The sequence below is a fragment of the Anguilla rostrata genome, chromosome 4, assembly GCF_018555375.3.
Source record: "Anguilla rostrata isolate EN2019 chromosome 4, ASM1855537v3, whole genome shotgun sequence".
Lineage (NCBI taxonomy): Eukaryota > Metazoa > Chordata > Actinopteri > Anguilliformes > Anguillidae > Anguilla > Anguilla rostrata.
The window spans coordinates 50,135,170-50,153,355 of record NC_057936.1 but is presented as its reverse complement, the minus strand read 5'-3'; the positions used below and the strand labels follow the sequence as shown (position 1 = coordinate 50,153,355).

General features: G+C 42.6%; 2 protein-coding genes across 2 annotated transcripts; both read right to left on the bottom strand.

Moving 5' to 3' along the window:
• Window positions 1-5,184: 5,184 nt before the first annotated feature.
• Window positions 5,185-7,471, bottom strand: LOC135254148 (vexin-like). The gene is made up of 4 exons (XM_064334126.1): window positions 7,415-7,471; window positions 6,734-6,901; window positions 6,337-6,425; window positions 5,185-5,395 (listed from the first exon to the last, which is right to left on the bottom strand). Exons 1-4 carry the CDS (start codon window positions 7,469-7,471, stop codon window positions 5,215-5,217), a joined length of 495 nt encoding a protein of 164 aa, XP_064190196.1. The 3' UTR covers window positions 5,185-5,214.
• A 5,095-nt stretch (window positions 7,472-12,566) lies between these two features.
• On the bottom strand, window positions 12,567-14,094 carry rrs1 (ribosome biogenesis regulator 1 homolog). Its single transcript, XM_064333003.1, has one exon. It carries the CDS (start codon window positions 14,067-14,069, stop codon window positions 13,044-13,046), a length of 1,026 nt encoding a protein of 341 aa, XP_064189073.1. The 5' UTR covers window positions 14,070-14,094; the 3' UTR covers window positions 12,567-13,043.
• Between the last annotated feature and the right edge of the window lie 4,092 nt (window positions 14,095-18,186).

Below are 18,186 nucleotides of genomic sequence, written 5' to 3'. Positions count from 1 at the left end.
TCCTCCCCCCCATTCCATGCAAAGCTGCACTCCGTTTCCCTCAGTCTGTGGAGTGGGGTACTGAGCGGAAGATCAGGTGTTGTTGGCAGCTGGACGGGGTTTGGTGATGGGGAGGCGGGTGGGTTAACCAGGCATCCTGCCCCCCTCCCGTGTCCTGTGTGTGTGTGGAGTGTGTGTGGGGGGGGGGGCTGTCAGTTCAGGCTGTGGTCTCGGGGGACACACGCCCTCCTAGGCAGCACGCTCTCCACAGGTCAGCTGGTCCGGGCCAAAGGTGTCCACTCGCCCATGAAATAATGCCTTTTGGCTCCATTGTTCCGCAAGTCTGTTGGTTTTTACGGGGCTCTCCGCTCAATTGGCTATGAATAGAGGGGCGCACGGCCCTGTCGACAGGCCTTCTGCTGGCCGCGATCATTACGGACGCATGTGCGTCCAATCGTTTCCTTTCCTCTGTGCGGGACCTAAAACGCTGCTGCTTTCCGCTAAGGATTGTCAAATCTCAAAGACCCTTGACCTTTGGATGGACGCATAGTGCACCAGAAGCTCCGGTGGCTGACACTCAAGGTTGGCTGAGACCCCGGGTGCAGCCTGCGGGGACCTAGTTTCAAGTATGGGGAGTTCCTCTGATTTAGAACTTGGGCTGAGCTGCTGTTAGAATGACAGGAGAAAGTAAGAAAAATGGGCCACCTGGGTGCTCATTCAACTTGTTCTCAAACAGTCCTCAAAAGCCTGCCTAAACTCATGGTCATTTGTCTGCAAACACATCTTACACCCCAAATAATACCCCCCATCCCGAGGGGAAATTTGCTTTCAAAGCTATTCAGTTTGATTGTTTTAATGATCAGGGGTTGAGATGGCCTCTTTGACAGGGTCCTTATTGTTTGATCAACAGGGAAAGAGCAAAGTCGAAGGTGGCGATTTTGAGCCTTTAAAACAGAGCGTTGCCGGACAGGGACAGCCGAAGTGACTGGGGGTGGGAGGCAGTCGACACCCCTGCATGTGACAGAGGGGACCTGCTGGGGGAGGGGGGGTGTAACATGGAGCTGGCATGTGGCAGGGTGTGGGGTGCTCCTCCCCCCCTCCCCAAAAACACACACCCCCCGCCCCTCTGAGGCCCCCCTCCCAGTGCCCTGGGCCCCTCACACTGCCAGCCTTTGTGTGTGCCAGACAGCAGATGGCAGTCCATTATAGCAGTGACAGGAAAGTCATCTGGCAAAGCACCCCGCCAGCATTGCGCTGTGGCACTTGTGGCGGGAAAACCAGGCGCCCGGAGTCCAGGCTGCCTATGTAGGTCACTACAGAGCTTCCACTGCCCCTGCGCATTACTGCTGCTAGGCTAAGCAGAGCAGATCTGCGCCCTGTTAGGACAGAGCAGAGGCTGGGGATCACACAGCCGTGCCTGATGCATTTCTGTGCTCTATTAAAAAGATTAGAGAAGGCTTTCTCTTTATATATATATATATATACCCAGATAAACTCACTGGAGAATCCATGCAATGCTGTATGCCTGATAGCAACTGTCTAAACACCATTGAGTGAATGAGCATGAATGTGACCAGAACAATGTGACTCGCTTTGTTGACCGGGTCTGACATCTGGTCTGCAAGAGGAGCCATACAGGCCCCAAGGAGTGGCCTTACAGAGCTCTGCAGGGGGCATTTGTGCTGTGGTTGGAATGAGAATGGGCTGAGAGAGAGTGTCCTGAAGGAGTTGAGGACTGGGACAGTGGGTGGGCCGGACTCTGTGTCTCCACAGGTGAGCGTGAGGCACCAGCTGCCATGCAGGTGAGCACCTGAGCACCAGCCACCCATCTGTCCCCTCAGTAATCAGTGTCTGTGTGATGTGACAGGCCTGTTCCGGGAGAGAGAACTCGAGCCCCTCGCTTGAAAGAAGCTGCTGTTCTCTGGCATTGTGCTGTTCTGAACACACGCCACTCCCACAGGACTGTCGTGTTCCCGACGTGTCGATGACAGAGGCAAACTGGAGCTCTCGGCTTTCTGCAAGAGTCGCGATCTCTAAAATTTGCTCCGGGATTAAGTCTAATTAAAGCCCTCCACCTGCTCCAAATGAGAAAGCAGGAAAAGCTCTTGTCTTGTTTACTGGTTTGAATTGTACTCAGCAGATGGTTTTGGCAGTCTTTAATCCCACACACATTGAACATCACGTTCTGAGAGATTTTTTTTTGTTTTATAAAGAAGGTGAATTAACCGACAGCCATCAATTTAAAAAAGCTTTGTGGTTCACGAATTGAAGTTTACTGTGAAGTGGTTCGCAAAAACGCAATCCTAAAATCTGCAGGAGTCTGACAACTATTCTTAGTTATCCCCCATCTTATGTAGACTGCCGTGGCTCCTTGGTAAACGCACCTGCGATCCATTTGAATAGCCCAAATATTTGTCTCCAGTCCAGAGTCCGCGCTGTTGGCACTGTCTCCGGGATGATTCCGCTCTAGCCGAAGCTACGCTCTTTAGAAAGACAGAGAGAGAGAGTGCCGCTCCGTGTCTATATTAGCCCCCTGTGGTTCATCATCAGAGTTAAAACAAGTGTGGGCCATGCAGCGTAGTTGGGCGAACGTGCCAGACCCGGTCTCCAGCATCTCGTAACAGGCGGCGCCGTAATTGCTATTGCCTGAGCTGCCCACCAGCGCGGGCGTGATATTTTTTCGAGGGGCGGGGGGCTGGGTCTACACTTCCTGTTGTATCGGCTGCGGCTGGCCCGAATGAAAAGATCTTTGAGTGAGAAGGCTGCATGGTCGCGCAGCAGAGCAGACTTTATGGAACTAGTGAGAGTTGTTTTAGCGTTGCCAGGACGACTCGCACAACAATGATGCTATTTCTTTTGGAGAGAGAAAAAAAACATGTAACTCCGGACTTACTTATTTTGACCTTCTGGGCTTTTACTGGATACTGTTGACCGGGAGGGGATTGTAGTAACGCTCTGTTGTGAGTGCTGTAATGTGTAGCCTACCTCAGATTATGTTTTACATATGTTATAATAATCTGTCACGTGTTACAATGGTAATGGAAAAAAAAAATTTGAGTAACTGCATTGCATTTTTTGGGGTTATCAACTGACACTTTAATATAGCTCATAAGTTACTGTATAGTGGCCTGGTGCTCCAATTAATTCTTACCCTTGACAAATTCAAATTATGATTTAACAGAAGAAATGCAAGTTCATTCAAGATGTTTGTACAAATAAAGGCAAATTATAATATCTGAAAGCGATCAACACTATACAAACATATGTTTCAGAAATAGTTATGAATTCTAAATTATAAAATGTATTTACACATCAGTATTTTATGTATCCTCTTTTGAGGGCTATCAGCAGGGAGTCTTTTAACATTCCTGAAGAGAACATTTCTCCACCTCATTCAGGTTTATTGATTTTCACTTGTGAAGTGTTTGGAGGCCAGTCCACAACCTCACGTAATGATCACTTAAGCATTTCCATGTAGACTTTTAAATTATTCTTCATCATCAAGCTCAAATCTAAATAGTAAAAAAAAATTATATCCAAGAATCCCCTGGTACATATTGAAATCTGTCCTTCATTTGATTCTGACAAGGGCACCAGGCCCAGAAGACATGGATTCACCCCCAAGCAAAATAGATCTAGCTCAGTGTTTGACATGGGGAATGCAGATATTCACAGCATGTGCTTAGCCTTTTCAGCGCCAAACACAGCTCACACGCACGTAAGTAGTTGGGAATCAAATCCATAACTGAACTTTTGTTTCACCCGGTTGCCTTTTTAGTTCTGTGGCCACCAAGTAGGCATGTCTTTGCAGGCCATTCATTCAACCATCACGGAATGTTATTTTTGCAATCCCACATGATCACAAAGATCATTTTAGTATTCAAGATCTACATTAAGGTCTATGTTATTAGATCAAGTTTGCCTCTTGCCAGTTTCTTCACTGTGTGGTGAAACATTTCTCTCACCCTCTTAATGGCAAGTTAGCAACCATCCCAGTCACTTTGCACTTATTCACAATAGGTATTAATGTGAGACAGGATTTAACAGAGGCCTGTGATCTCTTGCATAAACACTGTAGACAGCTGTCTGTCTTTGGGCAATGCTACCAGTGGCAGCCTGTGAGTAAGGAATAGGAGAAGCAGAAGTTACCTTTCACTATGTCCAGCACCTGCTATGGGTCATGTTCATGTTTAGTAACATGTAATTGCTTTACCCCTTACTTGTGTCTAGTGGTAATGCTATACATTGAGGCACACTTTACATTAATGCAGCATATTCATTATACTAAAGGATCAAGTGACAGTAAAAAATTGTAATTTTACCTTTAGAAAATATGTGAGAAATACATTTTTACTTAAAAATGCTTTTTGTTTCAACTTTCCAATGAAGAGTACAAAAGTAATGTTATCGTATTTCCATAAATTAAAAGGGAATCAGTGGCTATTGTATGATTTATATTTATATTGACATGCTCGGTAGATTCTGGATAAATATCAAATAATGATAAACATCATCTGTCCCGTCTACGTATGTCTGCTTCATGGGTGAATGTCATTAATGGATTTCTGGATGTAAAGCAATCTGTATGTGACTGTTCTCAGTAGTTGTTGTTGTAATAATTTATAGCTTTTTTACCACAGGAATGGATACATTTGGAGGTCACTGCATACACCAATCACACACATAAATTACCTAGAACAGATCAGAATAAATCTGTCAAATTCACACAGCATGATAGGGAAAGAACATTACAAAAGAGAACAGCCAGGAAAGTCCAATGTCAACATAGAATGAACTATAGACACACTTGTGAAAAGTTTTTACTGACATGAATAGCTGGAATCCCTTTGATTGGTATTAAATTAATTGCAAACTTCATTACCGTCAAAAGCAAATGCACTTCTCCCATTAGTGCTACAGTCAGTGCTAACAAAGCTCCCTTTTTTCTCTGTCACTCAGTAATTATGGAATTACATCTTAATAAACACAATTATAAGTCCTCTAAGAGGGCTTTATCTTTCTGAAATGTACTGGTGCAATAGCAGAGAAACAGGCTGGCACTCTCCCATAAATTACTGTAGATTGCTGCCATGACGATGGTTACCTGACAGCAATGGCATCTCACTGAGTCATCACAATTTAACACAGAAGCTCTAAGATCCCTTCATTGTTCCACTCCCACCCTCACCCCATCCCCACCCGGTTATCCCTTAGTAATCTAGTGACATGAGCCAGTCAGTCGGGTTCGAAGGCCCCGTTCGTGGCCCCCTGGCATTCGCAGGCCCTCCTGGGCTTGGACAGGATCCTGCGGAGCAGGCTGGGGGAGCCGTGGGCCGGGTCCCCCATTAGCGGGAGAGAGGCCCCAGGCCTCAGAGCCAGGAAAAGGCCTTCCTCCCCACCCCTCTGGGACCGTAGCCTGCACCCGCCAGGGGAACAAAGAGGAAACAACAAAAACAAAGGCCCTGTTTATTCCCGGTGACCCAAATTCCAGCGCTTTCAGGGAAGGACAAGGACAGGGCTGTTGGCCTGCGCAGGGGCTGCCGGGGCTCTGAACAACAGTCCACCCACCTCCGCGCGCCCGCCAGGAAGCCCAGAGCTCCGCGCCATTCTCAGAGCCCCACCGGCGCAGAGGTGCGCAGTGTCAATGTGCTTTTGGCCCTGGAGGGGCTCTTTCCAAACTCCCTACAGGCAGATCCAGGAACGATACTGTAATCCCCACTTTTTCTAATACACTGGCTAGCACAAAACCAAAAAAGGCCAGGACATTCAGAGCGATGATCACTTCCGGACATTTACATTTTGCAGGTTTTTAAATAATTGTGAGCTGTTGTGGATTATAAATAAAATTTTACAAAAATTATTTCAGTGCAAAATATATGAGAGTAAATAACTGCCATTTTCCCCCTCAGAGTTGTTTTAGGTCATTCTTGCAAACTGGCTTTTACAGTGGTGGTGCACTAAAATGTCAGCCTTTCTTTTTTAAAGAGAAATACATTTTATGGTAGCGTGCATCAAGTCTTTTTGATTCATTGTCGTCATGTCTGGCTCACAGTGCACCCAGGCTGCGGGAGAGTGAACCCCAGAGATAACAGGAATAGAGTCCCTGCCGCCCTCAGCTCTGCAGTGAGCTGCAGGGCCGGGGGTGAGAATTGATTGGGGCGAGCGTGTAATCTGTGTGCATTGTCAGCTAATGAAGTATGAGATGGGCCACCTGCTCGGGGTGTGCTGGGTGTGGTGGGGGTGGGGGTGGGGGTTGGTGTGGGTGTGGTGGGTGGGGGGGGGGGGGAAGGGGGGTTCAGGGTTGCGGGTGTAACAGCTGCTGGGAGAGAGAGCTCAGCAGTGCAGGGGGGGACTTACTCTGTACTGCCTCCAAGGACATCTGCAGTCTCAGCCTGGACTGAGTTCCTCTGTAATGAGCTTGGAAAAAGTTTCACGGGCTCATCCTTCTGCAAAAACAATTGCGCCACCACTTGTTTTTATTTCTTGTATTAACCTTGACCTGTCCTGCCAAGTGCAACTGGCATCTGCACATCTATTTCAATAGAATTATTAATAAAGAAGACATTGCCATAAAAAGCTTTTCACAGTACATACATTTGCGCTTTCCCATTTTAAGTTTCAATCTAATTTCACACATATTTATATACACGGCTTTCTCCAATTTTCTTTCTCAATTCATGTTTTCTTGAGGTTAGATCACATTAAATGACCAGCCTCTGTTCAGTAGTATGAAACTACAAATACAGGCTCTGACCTGGTAAAATTTTGTCACATGAGTCACGGGGAAGTAACCTTGCTGCCCATTCTGAAGCCTTCCAAACCACCGCGACTCATCATCTTTGAAAAGGACACGAATGACATCGCCCTGGCACAGTTCAAGTTCGTCAAGCCCACAAGGTTGGTAGTTGACTACTACCACCACCTAGAGGACAAAATATAAATTACAGTCATAACCACCAAAGGAGAATGTGAAGCTTTTTCACCAAGCTCAATAGGCCAGGTATTATTAAAATCAAGCTCCTTTTTCTTTCACAGAAGGACATACTGCATAGCTCTTAATGTAAATAAAATTAATCTGAAACAAATTATGCTTTTACTGTTGGCAACCTAAAAGCCACAAAGATGCTATGTACTGTGTACAAATAGGCAAAATTCACTAGATAAGAAGCATGTCTGCCCAGTGTCCTCAGTTTCCTTGAGACTAGCCTCCAAACATAACCAACCTAAAGGAGTCATAGATGGCTCATTGCCATGGAAAGCAAGGGCCAGGGAAGACCCAGTAGGTGTACAGTAGGCCACATAAAAATATAATTAGGCATTCCAGATTGTGGAGAAAATGAGGCAAGCTTAAAAAAGACACTATAAACCATCTTTATTGTTGTAATATATGACTGAGAAGAAAATAATCATATGATATGATTATTTAAAAGTTCACCTTATTACTACCAATGATCTCTACATGGAGGAATGATAACACCTGGATAAGTTTCATTCATAACGTTCTGAATTCTGTAAGCAGAGGGAGACTGCAAAAATGTTCTGTCAGTAAGATATATTTCATATTCACTATGAGCTCTAGAGCAGATTTTTGGTGAAATTATGGTTTATAACTTGCCTTCTCTGCTCCTCTTTGTCTGTTTCTTGCCCTATTCACTGTGGGAAAATTAAAATTGAATCAACAGTTTGCCAGAGTAAAAAAATATGTGAAACATAATGTATGCACAGTGCACATGTAAACAAATGCATTTCAGATTGGGTGAAAAGACTTAAACCATTATTGCCCACCAACTCATTATTGTTCGTAACTAACATTGCACATAACTTTAACTACAGTACCTTAAAGTCTCGGCACATAAATAGTATGGTAATATCTACTATTACCTGGTAAAATGTCCAATTTTCCCAACAGAAGTCCTGTGTTTAATCCCTCCACTCACCTTGTGGAGAGATGACGGTGGTGAAGACCTCAAAGTGCTCATTGCTCTGCAGGTAAATGTGCTGCATCCCACAGTCCTGGCCCTGGAGATGTTGATGGCCAAACTCTCTCTCTCTCTGTTTTAAAATGAAATGGGTCACTAATCCATCGCATCGGGAGTTGTGCACAAAGTGCACACGATCACATTAAATTCTGTAATGAAAATGCTTTTATCTAACAATGATCCCATCCCCACCCATCAGCTTTTCTTTCTACCACCAACATTGCCTATATATCAGGGATCTCTATTCTCTCAATGAGTATCTATAAATTTGTATTTTAAAGCTGAGTGCATCAGAACCCAAAACTTTTTTCAGTAATGGAGAAAACAAGTACCCTTTAAAATGTCAAATGAGAAAAGCCATTGATTGCAATGAAGAAAACACACGGGAAATAGATATCTCATAAAAATAGATATTTTTGGCTCCTTCCATCATGGCTAGAGACTGCAGTTGAAAACTAGCCAGTTGGCCAAGACTGGCACCTTTATATTTACATTAATATTGATGAATGTGCATTGTCCCTGTAAAAATAAATTTGTAAAACAAAATAAATAAAAAGAATCCATTTCTCCATCTGGCATAAGGCACGAGTCTGTGTGAGGTTGAAGTTTGTCTCAGCTCAATAACACGCTGAATTAATGTCCTGGGCTCATAGGGGTTGATGGGTTTTTGATTGATGCCTTCCCTATTTTCACCGGGCGGAATCAGATGGGGGCCCCAGATCAGTCAACAGATGGGGGTTTAAGATGGGTGCGTCAAGGCCACACTGTTGGCCCACATCAGCAGTCAAACAGCATCCATCAGTGCACTGGAGGAGATTACGCAGTCATTTAGACAGAGAAAATCCTCTCAGCGCACCATCTGAAAAACAATTCCCTCATAATATGTACAAATTATAGAAGTGAAGACATTTTCCATTTTAAATACAGTACGGTTTTATGCAAGAGGAACGGACAGGGACATTTTGTGAAGAATTACCATTACTGACATTGTAGTTCTTACTCTTTTTTTGAAATTCATGCAATTCATACATATTTACACAATGAATAACAAATTAAATAAGTACACATACTTCAGCAGTTTGTCCACATAAAAGCACATCATAGACTAAAATAGACCATTGTTTCCATACACAAGTCTTACAGGAATGGTAACAACTTGTTTTACAGTTACGGAATTCTGATATATATTTAGTGCCCGAAGCAATGCTGGCACCTGTTTCCATTGCTTTGTCCTCAGTTCTTTTATGAAGCAAAGCAATGACGCCATTCATGTTCACGGAGGAGACAGCTGTTAGCCATCCTCATGGAAATAACATTGGTGCCTTATGTGGCCTGAGAAGCGATACTGTTTATTGATGTATTTCAATAATTGATTTTCAGTATTAGATTACGGACTGCATAAGGATACAAAACCACACACAAGTCAAACATTACTGAAAGGATTTTTCCCAGTGTAAAAAAGGCTAACCAAAAATACTACTTCATATATTTCACTTAATCCTTATTTAAAGGCTATAACCAAATAAACCAATGAGGGCGTAAAAAGAATGCATGCATACTTAAAAATCTAAAGATTCATTGAAATTCTGAAATGTTTTATTGAAAATGTAAAGTATTAGTATGTGTCTAAAAATGGCCCTGGTTCGGTACTATATCTAACATGTTAGCTCATGTGATTGTGGGAATGTTCTGCTTGACCACCTCAGACAGAACAACCGGAAAGATGGCTCTGTAAGTGTCTATATTGCTGCTAGCATCTGCCGAAGATTAGCCACCCCGCTGATTGATAGAACCTTAATCCACATAAACAATGTAAATTTCTTAACATATTGCATTTTTTATGTGGATTAAGGTTCTATCAATCAGCATACAAATGAAGGAAACTTGCATTTCCTTAAATAACAGGTATTACTAATAATCTGAGTACATTCTGTTTATTGCAAATGAAAGTTTCCTTCATTTGTATGCATATAGTTCATATAATCAAGCATACAGAATCAGACCAGCACAAACATTTTTGACTAATATCTGGAAAGAAAACGTATTTGACGGTAGATCTTTGGCACAAGTGATGGTGTGTGAGGCAGCACAGATATGCATGTTTGATTGGAAGTGAAGATCTTGCAAAGCAGCAAAGTGAGGCTTTGCACAGAGACCTCCATGCACACCTGTACAGCCAGTACAATACAACAAATAAAACAATACTTTATTTTAGAATGAAAGCATTTTGACATTTAAACAACAGCAGCCAAATAATAAGAAAGGCAGACTACAATGAAAGTATGACAAATTGACATTAGTGTAAAAAGGCAAATTCTTATGGCTTGTAGCAGCACTGTGGATGGATGTCAATGGTTTTTGAATTTGGAGTGCACATGAATTAGCATTTACAGATCCATATTCTTTGGATTTCACTTTGTGTCACATTTAAGACATACATGCAGGAAATTTACTATGACATTCAAAAATCTTGGTACTCACATACAGAAAAACATGGTAACATAAACAGGGCAGAAACATCAACTTCAGAGTGACCAACTTGAATCTGAACCATCCTACACACCTCTGACACAGAGATCATGAAAGACAAATAGGGTCTGCTCACCCAGCCCTGGTGTCTTCTGTCCAAGAGCTAACAGAGGTGCGTCTGTTAGGCCCAGGCAAACAGGAAATCACTATGGGAGTTCTAGAACCCACACAGTCTGGGCCATTCACACCAGCCAACATTGCCAGGGTACATGCCAAGAGAGGAAACCTGCAATAAGACCATTAACTCACATCACATTAACCCACCCCCCAACCCCCTGCAAATGCACATACTAGTAATAAAAAAAATAGGTGTACATACGGTTAAGGGATTCTCCCATCCAAACTTTAGAACTGTGAAGTCAATAACGGGATTTCACACTGTCATGTAGCCGAAGATGTTGTCCAGGTGGCCCTACCATTTTTTGTATTTCCTATTTTGCAAACATGGATGGCAAAATGGTGGTCATGCCTTGGTGCAGTATGAGGGTAGGGTGAATCTGACTATACGAGTCTCACTGGTACAGGATTCCAGTGCATGGCTGCGCAGATGCACAAAATGGCCAAGTCTCTCCTTTCCACTCTCTGCCAATTAGTCTATGCCATCTGGCACTGCCTGCGTTAGGGCAAATGGCAATTTAATACATACTGAGTAACCTAAATGGATCTATTTGCAGTGGCAGCTCAAACAAAAGAACAATAGCAAGCACCCAGGAGACCCACAGTGCCTGTGAAAGGAACGGTTCAAGCAGAAAGGCACAACTTATTAATTTGGCCCACTGCATGCTAAACAAGAGGCAGCATGGATGCACTTTATAGCAAGCGGATGTTACGGCCTTTCAGAATGATCACATGGTTAAGTGCACATATAATGTAAACATAACACATACCAAGGGGCACTGAAAATGTTGTTGACAGGCCTATTCTAAGGTCCTGTATAAAAAAACAACTCTAAACGTTACCACTCCAAGCAGAGTCATGCTATGCCTGAACTTTGGGTCATTTAGCAGATATAAACTTTTAAGATTTTAAGAAGAATTCGAGATTGTTGGAAAATGTATATCAAAGCAACTTGGTTTGATTGCTTTCTTCTAATTTACCGAAAGTAATTTCTATGCACACTTCAGTTTCTTGAAGACATATATTTCAAGTTAAAGAAAGTTTCCACATTAGCGGTGAACTCCACAACTGGATAAATGCACAGACAATGGAATTCTGGATCAAAGCTGCTCTTCGGGGCCATCTGATCACTGTTGCATGCGAAGTACGATCTGTTGAATCATCTGCTTCAAGGCTAAAAACATCATGGCGGAAAGCATATAAAATGCCACTGGCTTCAATTTAATTTGGTAGGTGCATTCCTGTGTTATGTAAATAGGAATGCAACTGGAACTCAACTTTCTGGCAATAGTTGTACATGTACAGTTTTGAGGTCTGAGCTCACGCAGCAAGAGACGAGGCGCTACCCATTATACAAGGTGCAGAAAAAGATGCTACGCTTGCTCTTAGAAATGTAGAAAATTTAATTAATCCTAAATTTCTATATTTCTTGAGAGAATGTCTTTTTCACCTTACAAAATACAATTTAATGCCTCTTAAATAGCATATAAATTACAATTCAGCATTTTAAACTGCACATATGAAGTGTGTGCATGCACTTATTGTATGTACTTTTTATACAAAACTAAGTACATATTAAGTTGTTACCATTTTAAATAACAGAAAACCTTTTTTTCTGCACAGAACTATCAGTGATTAACTCAATGTATAAAAAATATGGTCATAGCCTGCAGACTTCCACAGATTTATGAATTTCATGTGCAGGCATGCGGATTCTAAAAGTACCTTGATGCAAGGGATGGCACATTGAATGGAACAAGAGCTCCAAAATGTTAACTGTTCAAATGTACCCTTCATAAGAAGTCACCCTCACAACAAAAAAATGTATGCAGCTTGGTTTACCAGCAATGGGACTAAGCAACTTAATAGCCAACATAGCACTTTGTGAAGCAACAGTTCTATGTTAATACCACAACTTACCTCATAATACACCATATAACAAAGGTACAAGCAAAAATGAAAAACTTTTAACATAATCAAATATATTTATTTCATGTAACAGACTTACATGCTTCAATGTGAATCAAACATAGTCTTACAAAGCCAAAAGCATTTTGAAACCTGATACTATTTGCTGGTGCATTACAAATGACCATTCATTGGGCTAAATAACATACTGCATATAAAAAGCCAGCAAGAATTTTCATTTAACAATTACCCATAGTGACAGCCCCGTAACATTTGCCTGATATTTTGCATTTCGAAATATTTTAAGGGGAATGGTTAGATAAACCTAAAGGACGAATGACCTGAGTACCAAAACTCAACACAGGCCTACACATTAGAGACTTCAGTGTCAGACAGCAGACACTCATAATAGGGATAATAATTTCAGGAAATTTTTATATTTCAAGAAAAAGGGCAATTCAAACTGACAGATGGCACAAAAAATACTAACTATACAAAACATTGCAAGAACTGTCATTTTAAAAAATTAGTCTATCGTTTCCCCTGCTTCATACGTGGTTTGTGGTTTTTACCACCCTTGGCAGAGCCGGCTCCTTTGCCCTTTTTTCCTGAAAAATTACCCTTACGACCCTTCTTTCCTGGGCCTCCTTTCTTTTTGGACCGAGATTCCATGTCCTCTTCTCTCATTTGTTTGTTCACCGCTTTGTTGATGTCCAGTCGGGGCTTTTTGCTGTCCATAATTTTCAAAATGTCCAGCTGTTTTTGCTTTTCAGTGGAGAAGTCCCCAATGAGAGGCTGAAACTTCCTTTTCTTCCCAGTGTTCCTGGGCGCCTTCTCCTTTGGTAGACGGTCTTGAAATTTACCCACTGATGCGGTGGACATTTTAGCCACATGCACGGCTTTCTCCAGGTCAGATTTGGATTGCTGTCCGGTCGGTGCAAGGCCAATCCCGGGAACTTTTATCTTCTGTGCTCTTGCAATGTTCCGCAAACGATTCAACTCATTCTTCGCCACTCTCTCTTTCTTGGCTTTGTTGCGCTTCGCAAACTGGTCCTCGTTTGGATCCGCGGTCTCAGGAACTTCAAGAAGCCACTCTTTGGTGTCATCTTTGGCCCGCTTGTAGCCCCATCGCCGTTTCCATTCCTTGTGCACGTCGTCCCACACCAAGTTAGTTTTCTTTTTATTCTGTATTCCCTTCAGTTTTGCGAACTCCTCCCATTTGGTCGGGGGTCTGGGCTTCGGTGGTGGCTTTTCCCTGGGCAACCGAGTGGTTGTTTCGGGTAATTTGGCAACTATTACCTCATCTACTCGCTCGGTGGGCAACTTCCAGATCTCATTGATCAGCAGCTGCGTGTTGTCCCGGGCCAGAGAGCGCAGAAATTCGTCTTTATTCTTCTCTCTGAATTCTCGAATATTAACCGGATTCTTGTCTAAAGCAAGCATGTTACCTAGGTCAAATTCTAGATCAAGCTCTTTGACGACTGTTATACTTTTGAGTTTCTCTGCTTCATCTTTCTCGACTTTTGCCAACACGTCTTCTATACTGCAAGTTGCCATTTTGAATGGCACTACACATGCTCCACACGTGCCTATGGATGTACAAAGTTGAAAGGTTAAACGGATTTACTTCCGGGTCTTCGTTGCGTTTTGCAACAGCAACTTCGGTTGCTTCCACGAGATGGAGCCTTAGGAGCACTTTTGTGATAGGCAGTTTCAGTCTTTAAAAACAGCCTGTTCTTTGGACCATAGGCTTTTATTTGGCTGTTCGTTGATTTTTTCCCCTCCGGTTCCAACAAAATCATTTAAAAGTGGCTAAAGCCCTTCATCAATCAAATTGTTTATTAATGTAGTGTTTCTGTGTCATCCCTGTATCATTTCACACCAATAAAACTTCCTATATGACTCTTTTTTGTTATAATTAACCTGCTCCCATCCCGCCACTGTGCTCCTGGACGAACCAAATTTACATCTCAAAAGGGAATTTCCTCTTGTGGCTAAGTAGCAAGGAATGTTGCTACTTCTGCGAGTTGAAAATAGTCACTTCGGCTGAACAAGGAGAATGTAGGAAAGTTAATTATTCTACGTAGCAATAATAGATTGATAGTTAACCCCCCCCCCCCAAAAAAGAAAAGAAACGGTGAGTTATTGGTGTGCACCTTCTATTTGAAATTAGGCACTTCACAGAGCTATTGTCGTGAACGTAGGTTTAGGAAATAAAGAATTTCATACATGGATAAGGTTCAACGAAATGCCCAATTTTCGGGGACCCATGCCATGATTATTTTAAAAATTATTATTACATTTGCTCTAAGAACTTATATTTACTTTCCTAGTAGGATGAAAAGAACGAATTAGACTAGGCACGTTTGGCATTTGTCAAAAATGTGATGTGTTATGTGATGTCCATTCCAGAGGGATTCAGTGTAGGCCTACATCTCTGCCTGTCAGACATAGTTTGTGATAAAACGCCAATCACGTCATGCTACAGCCCTCAAGAGTAGCCACACAAAGCATTGTGGTTCATTTGGCATCCTACAGTAATTCTATATGGAACTTCAGGAGGGTCAACCCCCTAAAGTGTTAAGGTCTCACACTGCATCAGCTGAACCTGGTGGCCACAGCTTGAGTGGTCTTTGGAGTTTTGTTTACACTGTGTGGAGTTACATTCTTTACTCACTGTAGGCCTGCTGCACCTGCTCTGTGTCATTGATCTATGGCTCCTTTGTGCCCCAGTCCCACAACCTGTAGATTTATTTTTAAAGCACCTCCACACACAACCGGCTAGTTGTTTATGCTGTTATGACTTGTTCTAGTGAAGGAGATCTACCAACATCACAGTTTGATGGAAACAATTAAGACTATTTCAGGACAAATCATAGGCTGTTGCAAAACGAAGAACATTTTTGCTCAGTTCTCCAAAACTCTTTTTCAGATTTTCATGTTAGCTTTGATAGACAGGGGAATAGAAAAAACAATTACTTTGAAACTGTTGACATAAACATCCAAGTTGACTTTACAAATGTGGAAACTTAACTTGAGCTTTGAGTTTGACTTTCACCTCTTTAAAAAGCAAAAAGGGAAATATTCAGGCCAGCGACATTGTGACTGGAAGAGGAGGGCAGACTTCCCCCTCCATTTCAGCAGAAAAATGATAACCACAGAAGCCTGTTCCATGAGCCTCTGTTGTGTGTTCTTTTCCTACTGGCTCTGGCTACGCTCGTCAGTGAGCTGTTGTTGGGCATTTTTCTCATTAGGGCCATTCTTACAGTAGAGGTAATTATTTCCATCATGGCAGAGGAACAGGAGCTCTTTGAAGACTAACCCTGCCAGCCCATCCCCCCCCCCCCCCCCAATCCTTAAGAAAAGTCACTGCATAAGCGCTGGCCCCACCTAATCAGCACGGCATGAGAATGGTGAGAATGGTTTCTGGAAAAAAATAAGGTATCTGGGAATGGTGTATGAATGGACAGGACACCATTCATACATCATTCTATACTGGCGTGGGCATTATAGAATGATGTGTAGCCTTTTATATCAATGTGCATTTTGTATCACCTTTTGTAACAACAGTTGCCATTCAGAGTAAATCACAATTCAAAGATCCCTATTTCTAGAATAATTTACATTTGCAACCCCATTCTATTTTGTGGATCACTGTATAATGTACAATTTTGCGCACAACAAAACCAGCTGAATGTGATGGTTATGTGAATATTTATAAACACAGAAAACGCATGCTTACACATAGCCTCAAAACACAGTACTATGTGAATGTTACAATGCATATCTGTCAGAAATATAGACTTATACAAACAAGAATGCACAATAGGAACCACAAACTTACGTGTTTTATTTGCAAAATCATCATCAATGTTTGTTTAGTCAGTATCCAAGACCCGCCATTTGAATTTGTCAAATTAAATTTCAACTCCTGGCTGAATCACAGCTTCTGAAAATACTGAATTCAGTTTCTTGGATGTAAGTGATTCAGCTAAGACATATTAGGCTGTAAATTTCACATGGAGAAGAGGACGACTGCACGTTTGAAGTAGAGTCAGAGCGCTGTCTGATGAAAGGGCATATTAGGATGGAAAAGTCAAGCTTTTAAAAGCACGGTTGTGTTTGGCTGTCAGTTATTTATGTTCAAGGCAATGGAAAACTGAATTTGTGCCCGTTGAACTCTCTGATGCTACGTCGTCCTTTCTTCAGTGTAAAGGGATTGTGTTAGCTGGGGAATGGCGGGATACGTCACAGCACAGTGATGAGTATCCAAGGAGACAGGCAGAAGAGACGCCGAGAGAAACTCCATACAGTTTGTCACCTTCAGAAAGAGCAATTTCCCTGATGCCCTTTTTAGTATCTCCATAGCGTGGGACAGACAGCTTAATCTTCCTGAGTATTTCCATACTGCGCACAGGAAATGGAACGCATGGCCCTTTCTTGTTTGGTCACGAGGATAGAGAGTGAGCGCTCACTGCCCAAAGTAGATAAACACATGTACAATGGAGCCAAATAGGGTGAAAAGGGAGAAAGAAAAGGAGACAACAAGAAAAATGACTCTGATACAATGTGAATATAGAGCTCATTTTTTTCCTGCTTCTTTTTTGTTTGTAAGTTGACAGAGTAATTAATATCACTTTAATAGGAAGTGCAGCTGATGGGTCTGCCTGTTTAGAAGCGTCAGATGACATGCAATATATTTTTTTTACTGAGAGGCAGTCCCTGAATAAGCAGGGCTTTATTTGAAGACCGTGCAATATGCTGTAAACCTGTCCAAGTGTTTCAGCGAAAGTGAAATACTGCTGACATTTCTGCCTCTTGTGACTTTCTGAGTTTCGTTTTAATTTAACCTAGGCAGTCAAAATTACACCACCATTTTAACTGAGTAATAAAAAATCGCCCCAAGAAATGAAGAAACCGTCTGTTTGTAGTACAGAACACCCACAGCACAAGCTGGCAAAAGTGAATAAAAGTGACGTAGAAAGCAGCTATGCCATTTTGAGACGTTTATAGCAATGACCTTCCAAGTGCTCATCACACCTAGGGGGGAGAAGACGTAGCTGTTAAAGTTGATGTGGATGTTGCCATGGCTCAGAGGCATATGATTACAATCCTTACACTGTATTTGACTCAGTGAGCCCACTCCATTTAAAACACCAGCAGCACTCTTTATTGCACAGGGTGGTATTGTACCCAGCTGTAGAAGCAGACCTGTTAATAAATGGCTGAAAGTTGTGATTTCCCACCAAACACCAAGTACTAGGATGGAGCAAGGCGCAGCAATGTTTTATTTTTGGGGCGCACTAATTATATTCGGCATTAAACTGTGAAAGAGAAGGTGCTGACAGCCATGGAAATGAGACCACAAATGACGTTTCTATCTGCGCCCGCAGGTAGGGCGCTGGTGAACATCTTAATGAATGGCTGGCAGACTCGGCTGACGCATATTCTCCTGCCACTTCCATGGCGTCACTGAACGACACGGCGAGCTTTTGTCTTTTCCGAAGCTTCCTCTGTTGTCGGCTCGTCTGTCAGCCCGTGCTCTCCGCAGCGGAGTGGCTTGTGTAAATTCCATCACCAATGGGTGTTCTGCACCCCCCCCCCCCCCTCCCAATCCCCCTCGCCCATGCTGTCATGAATCTAATCACTGCTGAGTTCAACAGAGGTCTGCTGA